General features: G+C 34.6%; 1 protein-coding gene across 1 annotated transcript in view; it reads right to left on the reverse strand.

Annotated features, from left to right (window-relative positions):
• Positions 1-21,175, reverse strand: part of TORIP (Torsin interacting protein) — a 56,262-nt gene that overhangs the window by 25,524 nt on the left and 9,563 nt on the right. Inside the window, exon 2 of the mRNA XM_090396966.1 lies at positions 5,086-5,297. Coding sequence (XP_090253092.1) covers positions 5,086-5,277 — 192 coding nt within the window. The 5' untranslated portion in view covers positions 5,278-5,297. The remainder of the gene's footprint in view (positions 1-5,085; positions 5,298-21,175) is intronic.

Consider the following 21,175-nt stretch of genomic DNA (forward strand, 5'->3'; position numbering starts at 1 on the left):
CAGGATATGATAGTACTACATGAAAAAAATTACATCATTACTAACTTCCAATCTACAATATTCCTCCAAATCAGTCTGTTACTTGTCAAGACTCCAACATAAATCTGGTGCAAGACAAAGATGTACATTATCCTCTCTGTTATTTATTATCTATATGGATCACATTATGAAGGAAAGTGTAATTAAACCTGATATCAAAATTGGAGATGTTAATGTTAGCTCTTTACATGCAGATGATGTTGTACTTCTAAATAAATCTGCTACAAGTCTGCAAGATTCCCTGACTAAATTGAATAATTCTTGTAACAGATTTGGATATGAAGGTCAACAATAACAGGACAAAGATAATGAAAATAGGCAGAAGCATTGAAAATATCAACTACAATTTGAATGGAGAACCTACAGAACAAGTGAAACATTTCAACTACTTAGGTACGATTTTTAGTGACGATGGTAAATTATATATGGAATAGGCAACAGAATCAACAAAGCTGGTAGGGAGTCAACTGACTAAATTTATATGGAATAAGAGAGAAATTAGTCAAAACACTAAATTAGCTGTATACAAGACAGTGTTCAAACCAATTTTAACTTATGGATCTAAGAGCTGGATCAGAAGTAAAACACTTGACCAAAGACTAGAGACCACAGATATGAGAGTCCTGAGAAAGATTAGGGAAATGAACAGATGGCATCAATGGCAATATCATATTAAAAATGAGGATATTAGGAAAGAACTTGACATTGTCAGCATCCGGGAAAGTGTTAGCAGAGCTAATCTCAGATGGCATGGTCACTTAAACAGAATGGATAGATGGATAGATTAGCAAAACAAGTGTTCTCTGACAGGTTGGCAGGAAAAAGACCCAGAAGAAGACCAAGATATAGGTTGATTGATACAGTAAAAAGTGCCTTAGAAGATAGAAATATAAGAACTGATAATGGAGTCTTGACAGGTAACAGACTAATTTGGAGGGAAATTGTAGATAGGAAGTTAGTAATGATGTAAATTTTTCATGTGGTACTATCATATCCTGTACACCACTTGAGGGTAACATGGCAGGAATTTGATTATGATGATTAATGCTGTTAGAATGCAGAAAGGAAAGGGTGAAAGAATTGATTGCTTTGGCTAGAACCAATGACCTGAGAGGTGAGAAGTATTGTATGAGTGAGGATGCGAAAGAGTTATTGGAAGTGAAAAAGAAGGGTGAGAGAGTGAAGTTTGGAAGTCTGCTGTCACACTATGATACAGGCAAACTAAGGAAGGCGATGACAGCTAATGAATCAATATGCAGGTTTTGCAAAAGGAATGATTTAGAGTTTTGGGACCTATGGCCTGAGTTTTGATGGATGGAAAAGTTTGTACAATGCTGATGGATTGCTTTAAATGGATTCAGAGTGACATTTCTAGAGAGTGCTTTGTTCACTGAGCATGTAAAAGCACAAAATCAGGAAAACTAAAGAAATTAGGGCAGATGTAAATATGTGTTTAGCACCCATGATGTGAATGAGTGTGTGAATCAACAAAAAAAATGTAATCTAATCTCTCAGGCAGCAATACTGAATGAGGTAGTCAATTCAGGATGTAAAGGTGGTTGGGGGCCTAAGGGGAATGAGAGGTAGCAAAACGTGAAAATTAGTTAAGAAAAAGTATATGTGGAAGTACTGGACAGGTGATTATGATACAATTTGGAGGCAGCTTGAAACAGTACTGTGGCATAAAGATCTAAAGGTTTCTACTTCAGTGGTCAGTATGTGTGTATGTTGTTATACAGTCATTTTCTTCCTAATTCCTCAGAAGCTAGTGAATGGGTTTAACAAAATTTTCATGGTGGAAAGAGAGCCAGTATCTATTATATAATTCCTTTCTGCATCAATGTGAAGGAGATTAGCTAACAAAAATGATTTCAGTGTTTCAATGTTTGAAAGAAGCAAGCAATACACAAATAAAAAAAGCACCAGTTTCTAGTAGAAATAGACTGAACATATCATATAAATTTTTAGTTTTTGTTTGCAGTTTTTGTGATTAACTCTCTCCCTGCCAATTATCAAAATATTGTTCGAATTTTCTAACATATCTTCCTTTAAAATTTACATGATATGCTCAGTCTCTTTCTACTAGAAGCTGCTGCTTTTCTTAATTGCGTATTGCTTGCTTCTTTCTTCACATTGATGCAGAAAGAAAAAAATTTTTTTTTTAATTTTACCTAACAAATTATTTTTGTTACCTAATTTACTTCACATTAATGCAGAAAGAAATTACATAATAGATAGTGGCTCTCTTTCCACCATGAAAATTTCAAACCAATTCACTAGCTTCTGAGGAATTAGAAGAATAGGACTGTATAACAACACACACATACTGACCACTGAAGTAGAAACCTTTATGTACAGATGTATATAAATGTGACGGACTCAGCTTATATGAAAAATACTTGGTCATGTGTGTCATCACACAACTATTTAAGAATGCTGCTGGTCAGTAATTGTCAGAAGTGCTGATCACAATGGGAAAAACAAAGGATCTTTCCAAGTTTGATAAGAGGCTTATTAGGGGTGCATGTCTGGCTTGAGCCACACTTTTAACAGAAGAGTTGGCTGATTTCTGAAATGGTGAGATATTCCAGGTTTTTAATCAGTGGAAAAATAACCTACAGTTATAAGTTACGGGGATAAAAATCCCTCATTGTTTTTCAGCCAGTAAGTGAAACTAAGATCGAAAACTACGATCTGTAACGTTTCATGCCGATGAACTGTCAGCGTATCCAAGCGTAACTTATCAACCTCGTTTATCCCCGTAACTTATCAACCTCGCCAGAAAAAAATAGCCATTTGGCTTTTCATCTTAGTTATACTAGGTTATAATAATATAATATAGTGACACACCTTTCTGGCAATCGTATAGCAAAAGTATTTGTAAGTTCTTTTCACTTAAACTCTGATATTCCAGGTCTAGCTACTCACTGATGAGACCTCAAAAAAGGTTGAAACCGGTCTGGGTAGTGACCTCTCCTCATAATGTAAAACAGTACTACATCTCCTAAGAGCTGTGTGTTTTACATTATGAGAAAATATCAAGAACAGTGAGGGATCTTGCTCCACCTTTGCAATGAGTTGCCGTGGTGTGGCACTACCAAGTGGTCACTTTCACTTGGATACGCCAACAGTTCGTTGGCATGAAACATTACAGATCGTAGTTTTCGATCTTAGTTTCACTTACTGGCTGAAAAACAATGAGGGATTTTTATCCCCATAACTTATCAACCTCGCCAGAAAAAAATAGCCGTTTGGCTTTTCATCTTAGTTAAACCTACAGTTATGTTTCTCAGACATTGCATGTCTGAGAAACATAACTGTGGGCTATGAGTTTGTCTGCACAACAAGGCTTGTGCAAACAAACAGAAATTACTCTATACAGCAACTGACTGAAGCATTTAATGAAGGATGTTCCTGACCCATATCTCACCAAACTATCATGCCAATAATGTTATTATGATTATTTACTGCTCTTTTTTATACTGAAGAAACTAACTAAAAAGCTTCTGTGATTATGAATTGAAATAGTAATTGGTCAAACAAATGCTATTTTCCTGCATGCACACAGCATTACTTCAACTTGAAGGTCCTTCAAATCTATGAGCATATAATCAATTTCCAGTGTGATCAGGATAAATGGTAGATTACTGTATTCACCTGAATGATACCCCCACATGCTTTGTATATCTCTTCTCACGTCTTGTTTAATTAGTTTATTTAGAGTAGTGGTCGCCAAAGGGGTCGATATAACATTGTTAGGGGTCGATTGGGGGTCGACAGAAAAATATAAGACATCATTGTATGGGTAATATTTAATTCGGCTAACTTGGATTACCTCCATGACAAAAGACATGGAGGTAATGACAACGCAATTAAGAGTGAATCGTGGGATCAGTACCTCCATCTTAGAAGTCCATGAATAGGACCTGTAAGATGGAGTAAGGTCATGAAAATAGTTACTGAGGCCAATCAAGTAGATCAAAATGACGTATTTACCAATAAATGGATGTTGGTGGTTCCTGCCAGCTGGCGCAGTGGGAGCGAGATTGCAACACATGCGTGGTTCTTATTTACTGATACAAGTATTCGATCCCAGTCTCATTTTTGCGCATCGACATACAAGCGAGCGTTAATGTTCTAAAATTCATCAACATACATATTATAATTCAATAGTTATTCATTCGTGAACTAAACTTCTCTATGTTGAAGAGTTGAGCAGCACTGTTAGTAATACCAGTGATATTAATACCAGTAGTTTATTAATATCACTATTAATACCAGTGATATTACTAGTGATAGTAATAGTAATATAATAATATATACTATATTATACATACAATAAACACTAACTATAAAATAAACAATCTAAAAACTCACATAAGCATCTTTTTTTGTTTGTCCTATTATAATTACATAATAGTAAAATAGAGGGGGTTGATAAAAAAGTCAGGAAACTCTTCAAGGGATCGACGGCAAATAACTTTGGCGACTCCTGATTTAGTTATTTAAATTTAGCTATTACTCTTTTTAAAATAAAATACTCAATATGACTAAAATGTTGACTTTGTAAATCACTATGAAAATCTGATGAGCCATGCATCTGCTAAATTATATTCTTGATAACTGAACTAACATTTGCCAAGCTAGTCCTCCAATTTAAAGGGATTTATTATTATTATTATGTTACACCTCCAGGGAGTCCAAAGACTCATCAAGGGAGAGTGTGCCAACAGCATCGAATGACCGGTCTCCTTCCAACTACTAACCGCACTCAAACTTGCTTAAATTTTTGCGAGCCATTAGTAGCAGAGGCTCTACCAATCGACCAACATGCAATAAAAAAAATCTGCCATTAGTCATAATATTCAAAATGGGGTACATGCAGAAAAAGTAGTCAAATGTCAGAGTTATTTACACTACAAACAGGAAGCTGTTGTCATTAATTGATCATTAAATTGTTTTTTTTTTCATGCTGTAATGAATGTTTACATTAATTCAAAATAAGAAAAAATAATGAACTATATAGTTACAATTTGATATACTTACTTCATCATTCTGTGATGATGAATCAGCACTTATATTTTTATCATCATCTAAATTTGATGACTCACAACTTTCATCATCATCTAAATTTTTTTTCTCTTCAGCTTCTCCTTTTTCCTCCTTCCAATTTGAATCTCCATCTCTCAACAATGGAATTTCCCTTCTATTTCTTCTGTACACTGTTTTGCTCTGCATGTCAGTAGATTCACTTTTCACTAACAATAACAATAAAACTCAATCACTTTGGAAGAACAATCTGCAAACTTTCTATGCAATTATATATAATAATATAATTTAAATCTTGTTTTTGTTTAATGAAAAGAAAAAAACTGGGTTTAATACTTTTTTGTCCTTAGGTAGAAGAAAAGTCAGTGTATAATCTAACTGTATATAATGCCAACAAGCATCAAATGTTTTTCATGAGTAAACTTGAAGTATCATAAAGTTTCATCACACATATCTAGAAACAACTAAAAACAATAATTAACTAAATTTAATTTAATTATTAAGCCAAAAAACTTGATAATCAAGGCATCTTCAAAAGCTTATGTGCACACAGACAGAGAAGGAAGGCAAACTATATATATATACTGCATAATCCAACAATCAGTGCCTCTATGGACAAAGCCAGGATATCCTGACTGACAGTCTAATTATAACGTTTTGCTTAGATGTTTCTTTTGCTGCAGACATTTATTTTAAGCTGGGGCAAAGCTGCACTAGATCCCAATAAGTCTCTCAGATTTAAATCTGCATCTATATAAAAGATGTCTTCTCCCCATAGAATACAATGATTGTATAGTCATTAGCATGGTCTACAATCTTCCCTCCCTCTGGTAGTTGTCATGTAGCTAGATGTATTTTTTATGTTCATTCATCCATCTAAATGAATAATGGCAGTTCTTCCAGTTTGTTCTGTCTGCCAGAGCAGGGGATCCTGTACTGCCCATGATGATCTTAGTGGCGAGATGGTCCTTTGGCAAGCAAATAAGTATAACTAAATTTTGGTAAGGCAGAGGTTTGAATGTGATATCTGCTGACCTGATATCCATTTGGTTGGCCAAATGGTTATCATACCCCCCTCTCCATTTGCCCATACCCCACACCAAATCATGTGCCTGAATCCCGTTGATGAATATAGATGTTAGTGAATGCCTTCAGGTGGTAGATAAGTTTTTCCTAGCATAAGAGTACCACTACCCTGTTTACTAGAGGCCTGAAATCACTTGGAAACATTATATTCTACACACAAATGCATCTTGGAAAAGGAAGTCTGATCATTCTGTTGTAGTAGAAAGTCATCAAAGCATCACAAATGATTCTAATTAAGAAAGAGATGGTGATGCAAACTATGATGGATGTACTAACTAGTACAGTTAAGTTACTGCAAACAGAAAGAATAAAGATCCATTGGATGGGGGGGGGGGGTCAAGAAAGATAATTTTCTTTTTTTCTACAAGAAAATAGATCCTATGGTGTTAGCTGTTAAGTTGTATTAAAAATGTTTCTAACATATCCATACCATATGGCCAAATGAAGGACATATCAAAACTGTGTAGCCATATGATGCATGAAGAGCAGTGTCCAAGGCACTTTTCTTCAAAGCATTTCACAAAAAAAAAAAAACAGAGGCTCATAATATCTTCACTGTGTGTAGATTTTGCTCTGCCAATAAAAACAACCAAAGTTCTTTATAAAACTAAAGGAGATATAGCCAGAGAAAGAGCCTTAATTAGTTCTGATTAGTTACTTTTAAATTAGATTGACAATAATAGTAATGTTATCCTTATCTGCACTGGTGATAATGATATTTCTGTTCTGACAGTTTTCTAAGTGCAGTGAATTCTAGATGGAGATTCTTTTTTTGAAGTTTTTACATGTTTTAAGATATTATTTATGCCCAGCTAAATATTACTAGTGGGTATAGGAGAGAAGCAAACAATGCCATAGTCTATTTTTAACATGATCTGTTCAGCATAGTATTTGCAATCACCGCAAAGTTGTAGCTGAAGCATGTTTCTTGGGTTGAATGGATGAGAGATTAAACATGATCTGTGAAATGATTGTATTTAGTCATCAAATCAAATATGGCTTGTTTTGTGTAATTGTGTAGAGGTTTAAAATTTATTGGGGTGAGAGGTCTTTTTATTTTCTTGAATTCTTTGTGTGTGGAAGACAGAGAGAGACTTCTAAGCAGGACCATTTCTACATTTTGCGAGGCCCTGTGCGAAATTGAAAAGCGGGGCCCCTGAAAGTTAGTAACATTTATGGAAATTTTAAATGGAAGAATATCTTGTTAATTAATTAATTAAATCAAATATGAAAAATATTTATGCACATAAATAAACAAGTATGCTCTTTAGCATCAATTTAAGTAATGGGAAAAAATTAGTTAAAAATTAAATGTTTTATGTACATGATATATTATTTTATTATATAAGTACACATTATCATATAAATACGCCAGAACAATGATTTATTTAATAATATAAATAATAATATAAAAATATGAAAAAATATCAATTTTTACTATAAAGAATGAAATATATGTATAACAACTTATAAGATTTAAAAGAAATCTTAATATATTAAATTTTATTTAACCTAATGTGCTTATCAATAAAATCATTTATAACGCTATCAAAATTCAAATTTTTGCAATTTCATGCTCTATAGATATTATTGCCAGGGATGACAAATGTTCTTGAGACATAGAAGATCGCAAATAGGTTTCCATTAATTTTAATTTGGAAAATGACCTTTCTGCTGATGCAACCCTAACTGGATTGGTCAATAATATTTTAAACGTCGTAGTAATATTTGGATAAATATCCGACAGATTATTTGCAATTATGAATTTTAAAATATTAATGGGTGCATCTTCTGGAACAATATTTCTAAAAATAATTAATTAATTGTAAATTTCAGATTCATCAATATCTGTATTTAATTTTTGATACAGCTGTTTGCAGCATATCACAAAGAAATCCAAATGATATTTGGTGAATTTCATACAATTAAAATCTTTTTTGACAGATTGTAGAGCAGTATCTAAAATTACAAAAAAGAAATTTATCCTAAAATTATCTTTATCACCTATGTGTGATTCATCAGGCATTTCATAATCAAAAAATACTTTTCTTCGACGTACTCGACTTTCTTTAAATCTAATTTTTATTTCTAATAGATTTGACAGTTCTTTAGCAATCTCAAAACAGCTATCAAATCCTGATATTCTCTGCTCTTCAAAGTACTGCACTAACACTTTAATATTGCTACATCTATGGGAATTTTTGCATTTTGTAATACTTTACTTACTAAATTAACTTTTGACAAAAGCTCATACCAAATTACAAGGCGTAGTATAAACTCAAATGAATCTATTTGTTCATATATTGAAACCACTTCTACTTTGATAGTATTATCTGATGCAATTTTATATAATTCTTTTAGTGCATTTAAAAATTCTGGAATTTGAAAACATACAGCTCTAACTAATTCTATTCTACATTCCCATCTTGTATTATCACATAACGGCTTTGGAGTTAATTGTTTAACAAATTTCTTTAATATGTCCCAACGTGAAGTTGGGCAGAAAATAATATATATATTTTTTGTATAACATTAAAAAAATGTATTGCTATAATTGATAATTTTGCAACATCCCCTAAAATCAAATTTAAATTATGACAGGCACAAGGAGTATAAAATGTCTTTTTTTTTTCATTTAAAACATAAGCACGGACTCCCTTACATACTCTTGCCCTCTACAGTCTGACAATTTAAGATTTAATTTATTCAAAAGTGATTTTATATTTTCAAATATACCTTTACCAGTAGTTCACGAAAGTGTTCACGAATTTCAATATCTGCTTCAAATATATGTAAAAATCTGAAAATTACTGAACTTTGCTCCTGATGACTAACATCAGGAGTACAATCGAGAATTATTAAATAGCACTTTGTCTGTCTTATCATATTTACAATATTTTGCTGAATTTTGGTTCCATATCAACAATTAATCCATTTTGCATAATGGGTGATAGATACGAATTTTGTTTCTTACCTATAATTTTTTTCCCGAACATCGCATTAAATGATCTTTTAAAAGTGGATCAAATTCTGCAATTAATTCTATGATTCCAAAAATATTACCATTATGGGCTGTGTACAAAGTATCAAAATTACCTCTTAAAGCTAAATTATGTTCAGATAAATAAAGAATTGCTGCTACTATTCGCCTTAAAAAATTTCTTAACCGTTCTGCTTTAAATTTTATGACATTTTGATTTGTCTGATCAATTGTATTGTGAATTTTTAAATTACATTCCATTTGTGTCCATCAATACATGCATTTCATGTGCACTGAATTTCGTTTGTGCGACTTTAATCTTTCACTTACATGTCGCCAGTCAGAAAAGCCATCATTAGATAAAAAATTATCATCAGAAGAAAATAATTTGCAACAAAAACAAAAAATAGAGTTGGAAGAGTTTGAATATACGCGCTATCTTCTGTTTTGCTTCTCTCCATTTGCAATTGTCCTAACATAGTGAGCTGTGGAAAAACACCTCTTGTTGTCATCTTTTGGAAAATCATTTTTAGTCAGAGGAGACGGTGGACCACATTGTAAAATCTGTGTTAGTGTTGCATTGTTCAAAATTTTGGGCCATGTTGCTGGATCATCAATAGTAAATAGTTCACCTTCCTCTGGTGTCTCAGTTTAAGGATCTTCAATACTCATTGCTTGACCAAACGTGCCATGTTCTCCACTTCCTTTGAGTATTTCAGAACTCTTATTATTAATTAATATTGAAGCCGAAGAACTGTTTGTAGTTTCAGAACTCCCGTTATCAACTGATATATCTGAACAAATATATGAGTTCAACATCGTAAATTTAAACAGTGAATTTCTTTGATGTTCCTCAACTGCTTCTTTTTCTTGTTTTCGCTTTCGTTTTTCATGTCCACTTGGGTATTTTCTTCCATAATAATCTCTCTCTCGACTAGTCATACTCTAGAATTAAATACGGTAGATTTAATTCTTCTTCTTCTCTCTTCCATCATCTATGTGGATGATGATGAGGCCGAATGAACTCTTTTCACTTCTGTCTGTCCCAGGAGAGTCCGAACAATTTTGTCCAGTTTGGTGTCGCTTGTTGTGATTTGGTTTTCAGGTCCTCTTTTATTATGTCAATTATATTGTTTATCGATATTTTGTTTATTTTGTTTATTAATTATAAAATAAGTTAATAAATTAAAACAAAATTACTTACCTGATAAAAAAAATATCTAAATTAGATAACATTAGAAAATAAATAAATCTAATACAGATTGAAAACTGCTATTGAAGAAAAATTCTGATGTTGGAGAACCTAACGCCAGTTTACAAAATATATTTTTAAAGATGTTTTGCAAGTAATTTCACATAAAAAAATTGCCATGACAGTATGTGTATACACTTACTTGCTCATAAAATTATAAACTAAAATCAAAAAAACTCCTTAAAATTATTAAAAATACCTGTTTTAAACTTTTCCTATTTAACACTATGTTGTACGATATTGTTATATATCTTAGAGTAGTTTCAAATACTACCGCTTTAGTGCTATGATCTTATTTCACTTACTATAACAACAATAGTTGGTTGTAAAATTATATACATATATTTTTCTACATAATAATATTTTTTATATAATAATTACAATATTAATTTATATAATAATTTTAAAAAATTAATTGATTTTCTTTTTACAATTTTTTGCACTTTGCAGGGGCCCTGTGCCACCACACAGTTCACACACCCATGAATACGGCCTTGCTTCTAAGAGAACCACAAGTTTGGCATTTAGCAGGTTGAAAGCTTGTCCTGCAACACTTGAATAATATGTGCAAAATTTTTGAGTAATTGAATTTAGTCTTGCTTTGAACAGACATGAGAATAATGCTTGAGTTACGCCATTTGAGGAATCAGTTTATTCAAGTCTCACCAATCTGAGTTTGCACTTAATGTAATGACATGTTTTAGGTGCTATAATTGAAACAGTTCTTTAGTGAAGGTAGGCAGAACTCTTTTAGCTTTAAACTAAATTTTGGAAATTTGTAGGCAGCCAGCCTCCATCAACAGTGATCATCAGTAGTTTCATGGATACTACTGATTTCAAGACTCTGAACCAAATATATGGTACAAGTACCACCATCTTATATTTCTAAATTTCAACAGTATATTAGTGTCACAAATAGAACAAGTTTTTATTTTTTTTCTTATTATTGCACCCTCCATGAAGCCAGCATGCTCATCATGGGAGGTTCACTCAACTGATAACTGAATCTTAAATACAAAATTAATGACGGAAAAACTCACATAAAAAGATTATTTAATAGTATAATTTTTGCCTGTGTGTTTCAGATAAAGGATAAATAATCCTTTATCTGAAAGCATTGAATTACTGCAACAGGAATTTCCTTCAGACATTGTAAAATATTTAATTTTGTAATACATTCTGGTTATTTTTCCTTTAAAAATAAGTTGTATCAACAAATTGAAGGAACAGCAATGGGCAATCCTCTTTCTTCTATCTCCAACTTCTTTATGGAACATTTTGAACAACGTATCTTTCTCAACATTTCTCCCAGACCTACTCATTGGTTCAGTATGTCGATGACATTTTTGCTATATGGAATGGCTCTTCTGATGAACTTCAACAGTTTCTCACTAAGTTAAATGCACTTCATCCAAGGATCCAGTTTACCCTAGAAGTAGAATCAAATAAGCAGTTAGCCTTTTTAGATCTTTTAATTCTTCGCCAACCAGATGGTAACCTACAGTTCTCAGTCTATAGAAAGAAGACTCATACAGGCCATTATATCCATACTGAATCTCATCACCATCCCAGTCAAAGAGGCAGGAACTATTAAAACACTGGTTCATCGGGCCAACTCCTTTCATATTGCAGTTCTTCAGACGATCTATTACAGAAAGAACTGCAATATATTACTTCTTCCTTTCTATCTAATGGATATAAGAATTCCTTCATCAAAAGAGCTTTGAGTAGTTTTAATATGTCTTCCTCTTCAAATACAGAAGAAATAACGTGCATTCCTATCCCTTATGTACAAGGCATTAGTGAACGTATAGCAAAATTTTTAAAACCACTGAATATTTTTGTTGCCTTTCGACCGTTCAGAAAAATCTTCACCTTTCTCACTTCTCCTAAGTACAAGCTTCCACATCTTAATTATCCAGGTGTCTACCAGATTCCTTGCTCTTGTGGATTATCTTATTTCGGACAAACAGGAAGATCTGCCTCTATTCGGCTAGAAGAACATCAGTCTTATATTCAATACCTTGAACCTGAAAAGTCTGGACTTGCAAAACATGCAGTCATCACTAGACATAGAGTTCGCTGGAAAAAGACAAGAGTCCTTCACAAAAGTCGGAATACTTATAATTCCTTCAGAGTTTAACATGCATTTTAAAACTTTGCACATACTGATATGTCAAGCAGGTAAAAATTAAATGTAAAGGTGCCAGACAAATTAGTAATTTTAGAATTCTGTTATTTATCCCTTAATATTATAATGTATTTTGTTGTGATTAAATCCACTGCCTAAGCTTTGCTAAAAATAGCATGAGTGTTTGTGCACTACTGAGTGAAGGTCTAACGGATCAAAGATCGATTGCCAGGGGCAATGCACATGCACCAGAGTACGTGTTGACTGTGAAGGGAATGCACACGACTAAACCCCCACCACCAAAGAGATTAATAGGGGAGAATGTGGCACTAGTGATGGGAGTTGTACTTTGAAGTAACAAGGAAGGAAAAGGATATGACGTAGTACTGAAGTGTAGGGGCGCATAATTTAAAAAGGCAACGCAGCACTGGACCGAGACTTTTTCTCTCATTCGTCGGATCCTCTGCCAGAGTCCCTTGCTGGTTAATCGTCTGCCCTTGTGGGAGTCATACTCTCCGTGCCCCGACGTTCGTACCTGTTTCTTGGGCGAAACGTCGAGCCACAAGTGAGGAAAGAATGCCGAGCAGTCATCGAGAATCTGCCGATAGAAAGTTTGTCCAGCGGAGCTGAGGTCCGGTATGCAGTATAGACAGCCGAGCTTTGCTTATACCTGGCGACCAGTGAACGGCAAGCACGTGTCTTCAGTGTCTGAGATTCATCTAGCCCGAATCTGATGAGAAAGAAACAGCAGGCCGAACGGAACCAGGAACAAATCTGAAGGTGAAGCTGTATTGAGATGTGTATGATTTTCCAGCAGTTCCCAACTGGGTGGTAATGTAGAAACCTTTTCTTTGTTCAATGAAAGTGTGCAGAAAGAGTGATTGTATCTTTTAATGGAATGTTTAAGTCTAGAATATTGTGATTTAATGTAAGGACTCTAGAAACCTAGTTTAGAAAGACAGACTAAATTCCAAGACATGAATGTAGAAATTAGAGCATGATCTGAACGTCTGTAAAGTGCATAACCTTAGTAGAATTGTGTCATTAAGCTTTGTATTACTTTTGTTTGAGTGTTATGTGGATTTGATACCTGTGTTTGTTAAGATAGAATTGGAGAAATTGAGTGCGTACATTTTATCTGAAATTGACATTGAAGTTAGTGCATGACTGAGATAACCTTAATAGTGTTGAGTCATTAGCCTCTGTTTCACCTTTATTCGAGTGCCATGTGGAACTGATACCTATGCTTGTTAAGATAGAATTAGAGAGATTGAGTGCTTATGATTTATCTGAAATTGATATTGAAGTAAAAGTATGTCTGAGTTATCCATGATTTTTTTTTTTTTTTTGTTAGGAAATTTATTGACCTTTTTAGTTATCTTACACTAGCTACTTAGGTGACACTTTTTGGAATTGTCAGTTATTGTTTAATTTGAGCTTAAAATGTACTGACGATGCCTGTGGCACACAGGTGAAAATTATACTATTAAATAATCTTTTTACGTGAGTTTTTCCATTATTAATTTTATTACTTATTCAGTTACTAAAACTTGTAACTGAATCTTAAACTCCTTACATTAACAACACATTCTGGTAATGCATTCCATTCATTGACAATTCTCCATGTAAAAAATCTATTCCTTGCCCATTCTTACAACTTCCAAGGATGGCCTCTGTTTTTCCCTCACTCTTCCCTTCTACTCTTTTTATAATCCATCTGGATTAATCCAATAAAATCCTGTCACAAACTTAAATATCTCTATCATATCACCTCTTTTCCTCCTATCCACTAGACTCTGCAATCCACATTTTTTTTCAACCATTCTTCATAGCCAGCAGTAGAAAGTCCTGATATCATCTTAATCACTCATCTCTGGACCCTCTCCAATGTTTCAACATCACACTAAAAATCAGGTGACCAAATCTGAGCACAATAGTCCAAGTGTGGTCTGACCAGTGCTTTATACAATGGCACAACCACTTCGTTATCCCTACATGTTAGAGTAGTTATCATAGCAGCACTATGATGTGCAAGTGTTGCAAAATGGCACCTAAACTTTAGCCTACTGTCAACCATCACAACCAAATCTCTAATCTCATCCACTTCCTGCAGTACACCACCATTGAGAGTACACAGCCTTATATTTCTGCCCTCCAAAATACAACACCTTGCACTTCTTTATATTAAAACTACAACCCCACTCTTTTGTCCAAGTAAAAAGTGTATTCAAATCTTCCTGAAGGGAATTAACATCAGCAGTACTACTTATGAGGGTGGTCTGAAAAGTTCTCGGCCTCGACCATAGATGGCAACACTATCGGCAAGATTTTTTTTTTATGTTGGTACATCTGTCATAAGCATCCATGGGCAATTGCAAGTCATTCTATCAAGTAGTTTCTTTTATACAGCTGTCTAAAGCAAAAGTGTTGTCTGTATCCCTTGAAATGGATAAAATTCTTTGTAAAAGAAGGTTTAACGCCAAAAGAAATTCATTAGAAGTTCATAAAAGTTTATGGGCACTCTTCTCCTTCATTTTTCGAAAATTGAGAAATGGGTTGCCAAGTTTAAACGTGGCCGTACCAGCCTTAAAGATGATCCACATGAAGGACGTCCAAAAAGTGTAACAACACCAGAAATCATTGATTGAGTGCGTGATATGGTATTGGATGACCAGCAAGTCAAAGTGCGTGAAATTGCTGAGACTATAGGCATTTCAAAAGAACATATAGGATATATTTTGCATGAAGAATTGCAAATGAAAAAGCTTTGCAAGATGGGTGCCACGCTTGTTCACAGCAGATCAAAAACACACTGACATTAAAATCTCTGAACAGTGCTAGGAGTGTTTTAACAAGAATAAAACTAATTTTGTGTGTTGATTTATTACTATGGATGAGACCTGGATTCACCATTACACACCAGAATCCAAACAGCAGTGAAAACAGTGGACAGAAGCCAGCTATTCAGCACCAAAGAAGACAAAGTTAGTTCCATCAGCAGGGAAAGGTCATGACATTCAGTGTTTTGGGATGCTAAAGGCATTCGGTTTATTAATTATCTTGAAAAGGTAAAACAATAACCAGGGAATATTATTCCAATCTTTTAACCAGACTAGACGAAAAAATTCATGAGAAAAGACTCAATTTGCAGAAGAAAAAATCATCTTTCATCAGGACAATGCACCTGACCACAAAGGTGTTTTGGCAATGGGAAAATTAAGGGATCTGCACTATGAATTGTTGGAACATCCATCCTATTCCACATATTTGGCCCCCTCTGACTTCTATCTCTTCCCAAAACTAAAACTTTTCCTCGGTGGTTAGTGTTTTCTTCGAATCAAGAGATGATTGCAGCTGTAGAGGGGTATTTTGCAGATCTTACTGAGAACCACTACAGGGATGGGATAATGGTGCTGGAATAAATGTATTAGTCTTAAGGGAGATTATGTTGAAAAATAAAAATAATTTTGAAATTATAAATTCGTTTTTTCATTGTTAGGCTGAGAACATTTGAGACCACCCTCGTATAATTCTCTCCAACTTTGCATAAGCAAACAACCGAAGATCCCCAGTCAGTCCGCATGACATATCATTTAGAAACAAGTTAAGCAGCATGAGCCTAAGAACAGAACCCAGGGGCACACCATAGATTATTCTCCTTTTTGGGGAATACTGCTCCATCATACATAACTTGCTGGTATCATTCAGAGAGCTGATCTCTGATCTGTCTAACCAATATACTGTCTATTCCCATCTTCTGTAGCTTGCACACCAACTTATCATGTGGTAATCTATCAAATGCTTTTGCAAAGTCTGAGAATATCAGTGTATATGAATCTCCCTCATCCAACACATTCATCACTTTATGTCAAAATGTAAGCAGAGTGCTAAAACAAGACCTGTCCTTTACAAACCCATGCTGACCATCTTAAAGAATCTCTTTTTCCATCAAACCCAATCCTGTATTCTATTCCTAATCTCTCCAACACCTTGAGTGCAACTTTTGCCTTCTTTTCACTCCTTAGGAACCCTACCACTGCAAGACTTTCATTAAATAACCAGGTCAAGGGCATAGCTAACTGTTGTGTGCATTCCTTAAGAATACGTGGTGATATATCATCCATTTCCCACAGCATTATTAACATCTAACCTGATTAATGTGATACACGTTTGATTCTTCCAATTTTCCTAATACTTGCCTCCCTTCTATATATTGCACTGGATCATTTACACAAGTATAGAAGGGAAGCAAGCTGTAGAGGAGTATTTTGCAGCACTTTATCAGTGTACGTTCAATAATTTCCCTATATCCTTTGCAACTGTTTTTCTGCTGCTATGACTATCCATGCAACACCAGTGTCAACCTGCCATAATTATTCTTTCTCTTGCTTGCCATATAATGGAAAAATTCTCGAGTTAATTACAGCCTGACCAACCGATCTCCTCTCATACCTTTTTATTTTTATGTTGAGCCCATACATGAGAGGTTGGTTGATCAACCTATAGAACATTAGTACCATATATGGGCATGGGTTGGGAAAGGAGGAACTTGTTTACATTTGATTTAAATAACTGTGGGAAACACAAGGGGGAAGACTGTTCCACAGTACAGCAGTTGCCGGGATGAAGGAAGAGAAAAAGAAACCTGTTCTGTGGGTTTCAAGGTGCACTGTGAAGAGATGTTGAGTAGCAGTTGCACATGTTAAAATAAGCTTAGTACTAAGTGGGGAATTATTGATGCTATTTTAGATGAGCATTTCCTCGTGGAGATATTTGTAGAATACACACATATTGTAGAAAACAAACATCTGTGCGAAAGTGGGGGAACGAGTTGGTAAGAGATGGGTCATTAACTGCTTTCCTCTATATTGAGTCAAGCATTTGGAGGGAGCTTTTAGGATCCTACCCCAATATGTGAGAGCAGTATTCAATAACTGGACTAATTTCTGATTTGTATAAGGTTAATAGCTGTTTAGGGTGAAGTAACATCTTGAGCAAAAGAGAAATCCTAGTTTTTTAGAAGCTGATGATACAATGGTTATGATGTGTTTATGCCAGGAGAGGCTTAGTCAGGGTAACTAAAAAGAGAAATCTCAAATTGTCTGGCAATTTGGGTGTTGTCCAAAATTAATACTAGGAGAAAATGATTCTTTTTTTATAAGAAATAAGACAGAACTAGGTTTTATTAGCACTGAAATTGACAAGGTTATCTGAACTTCATTGGAGGATGGCTTGGAGATCAGAATTGAGGGTGGTGGTGATTGATGTTCTGTAGGTTGAGGTGAGTTATCATCTGCAAAACTGTGTACTGGGTTGTACAGGTTAACTGAAGTAGGTCACTGATATGTAGTAGGAAGAAGGTTTGGTGAGAGGAAAGAACCTTGTGGAACCCCAGCATTAGTTGAATGGTGAGAGGATATGGAACCATTCACCACCACACATAGTGTGCGTCCAGACAGAAAGCTGGCAATCCAACTACAGAAGTCCTGAGACAGACCAAACAATGGCAGTTTGCTTAATAAGCCTTTGTGCCAGACCCAGTCAAATGCTTTGGAGATATCAAGTGCAACCACTTGAGATTCGTCAAGCTTCTCCATGGCATTTGTCCAGAGATGGGTGACATATGTGAGCAGATCTGTTGATCGGCAGCAACAGAATTCCATATTGGCAGTTGTTTATTAGATGGGTGCCTTCAAGGTGTATGTAGGAGTTGGGAATTGATGATTTTTTCAATTAATGGAGACAGGACTGAGGTGAGCAAGATCAGTAGGTAGTTGGATGTCAGTGACTTGCCACCCTTCTTGGGAATGGATTGAATATGGGCCAATTTCCAGGCTGCGGGATAGATACCAGTGGAGTAAGAGAGTATAAACATGCAACATAGGATAGGAGTCAGTTCTGGTGCACAAACTTTCAGGACAATTGGAGGAATGCCAGCAGTGCCAAGAGACTTTATTGTGTCTAATTTGGACAGTATTTTTCTGATCTCTTTCTGGCAAAAGGATATACTGCATCTTTTCTTTCTTTACCATGCTTGTCAACTTCCTAGCCTACTCTTTATACTTTTTATGGATCCAATCACCACCACCAACTGTCTTGTACCTCCTTTATAGTATTTTCTTTTACAACACAGCTTGCTTGATTTCACTGTTCATTCATTTCACTCCTACTCTATTTATTCACTTAATCCTTGGCATGCAGTTATACTGTACATTGCTTGTGTCAGATACTGCCTCTGCCATGTGAATTTCCTTGTACTGTAAACATCTTTTCTGCTCAGCTCATCTACCAAATGTACTGATGCTAACTTACTACAGAGCTTCCTATAATAACCTGCTTTATACTTCTATACATATCCATGTTGGAAGTTTTTCTCCACTTGGTTATACTATAAACTAAAGATACCAAGAATTTATATTCTTGGTTTATTGAGGTCTCATCAGTGGGAGCCAGACCCAGAGTGATACTAAGATCGAAGTAATGTAGAAGTCATAGGTAAGTGATGTGAAGTCATTACCTTCCATATACGAGTTGCCCCAGTCCTGAAAATACTTCAGGCGCAAACTTTGTTTGCTTACACTTGGATAAAGGATTAAACCAAGAATATCATTTTCTGGTATCTTTAATTCATAGTATAACCATGTGGAAAAACTTCCAACAACTATCTCTAATCTAGAATAATTTAATAATAAGATGTTACACCTTTTGGCTACTCGTATATGAAAAAGAAAATGACTTCTGTATTACTTCAACCTTGGTATCATCTCTGGGTCTGGCTCCCACTGATGAGACATTAATAAAGGTCAAAACCAATCTGGTTAGTGACCCTTCTCATAATGCACAGCATCATACATGTCTGTAAGGATATGTGCCTTGCATTATGGGATACTAAGGCAAGTGATGTGAAGTCATTAGTATCTATATACGAGTTGCCTGAGTCCTGAAAATACTTCCGGTGCAAACTTTGTTTGCTTACACTTGGATAAAACCAAGATTAAACCAAGAATATAATTTCTTGGTATCTTTATCATATACACTGGTATCTCATTAATCCGAACCTCTTTAGTCCGAACCCTCTAGTAATCCGAACTGCGGTTTGAAAGGAAAAAAAAAGTTTTATTTATTACGTATTCTTATATTGTGTACTATTATTTTTATTTAATAATTATTATTTTAACTATTATTATTGGGGGGGGAGAAGTCTGACCACACCTCCTCGCGGCCCCCCCTGGACCCTTGAAGCTCTTGACCAAATTTCTTATGGTCCGATTTCAAGGTGACTAACGTGGCAACGGCACCCATTTTCTAATGAAGAGTCATAAGAGCGCACGGAAACATCTAAGACTCTTCAAAGGACAAGACAACAACAACAACTATTATTATTTATTTTATTATTATTACAGTAGAGTATTTTTTTCCTTACTGTCGATTGTACGGTTATACTGTAGGTCTATTTTGATTTATTGTGTGGGATTCACCTTTGCCTGGGAAGACGTCAAACCTGAAGCAATTCGAGCATCATGGAAAAAACTGCGGCCTTCTAGAATTTACCAAGATAACTAGGGTGATATACAAAAAGAGGAAATTCAAAATGTGCATAATTTGGTTAAAAATATAACTCCAGATGTCGAAATTTCACAAACAGATGTTACGGAATGGATTACAGGTAGAACTGAAAGTGAATTTGAAATCAAATCAGATGCTGAAATTATAAATATGACGCTAGAGAATGAATTAGAAGACGATGATGAAAATAAAGAACTTGAAGAAAAAAAAGTAAAACATGAAGAGGCAGTTGACAGTTTTAATATGCGTGTAGAATGGGCTAAGCAGAATGATACGCCATTCCACAAAATTTTATTGCTAATGCAGCTCCGAGAAGAAGCATTCAAAAAAAGTTTAACTTCCAAGAAGCAAAAGAAAATCGGTGACTTTTTTTACAAAGAAATAAAAAAAAAAACTTTGTGTTATTTTGTGAAACTTTTTTTTTGTGTGTTGTGTACAAGAAAGTGAAATTTTTTATGCAAATTAAGTTATGTGCTGAACTATGCAGTTTTATTAAATCAGAATCCTCAACATACAGGTACATGTCAACTAAATTTTTTACTAAAATAAACGTATACTGTATTATATTTTAAGTTTTACATTACAGTATAGTAGCTTTTTTTCTATCAGATACTTCATATATTTACAGAATTAAATTGATGTACCATTAGAATCTGATTATGTTTGTCTTAAATGCTAGTTATTGGTAGTCTCTTTGGCGAAAATTCGCTAATCCAAACTTTTCGCTAATCCGAACGAGCACGGTTTTTATTAGTTCGGATTAGCAAGATACTACTGTATATCCATTTTTGGCAGTAACCTTTTCTTGTTTCACCCATTCCCTCATGATCACTCTCAACCAACTGGCAGCAGTGTCAACACCTCATCAATTATATCTTGTGAAGTTATTGCCAAATTCAATACATTAAAGCCTCTAGTTGCTTCAGTCACATGCTGCTTAAGATATTTATCTCTCAGAAATTCAACAAACTTACTCTCCTTGTTTCCATACACTATCTTCTCCTTCCATTCTATATTCCAGTAAAAGTCTCCCATCAGGATCATCATCTTTTAACATGCCCAACTAATTTGC

Source organism: Typopeltis vanoorti, chromosome 8 (genome assembly GCF_054136105.1).
Source record: "Typopeltis vanoorti isolate ZY-2024b chromosome 8, IOZ_Tvanoo_1.0, whole genome shotgun sequence".
In the NCBI taxonomy this organism is placed as follows: domain Eukaryota; kingdom Metazoa; phylum Arthropoda; class Arachnida; order Uropygi; family Thelyphonidae; genus Typopeltis; species Typopeltis vanoorti.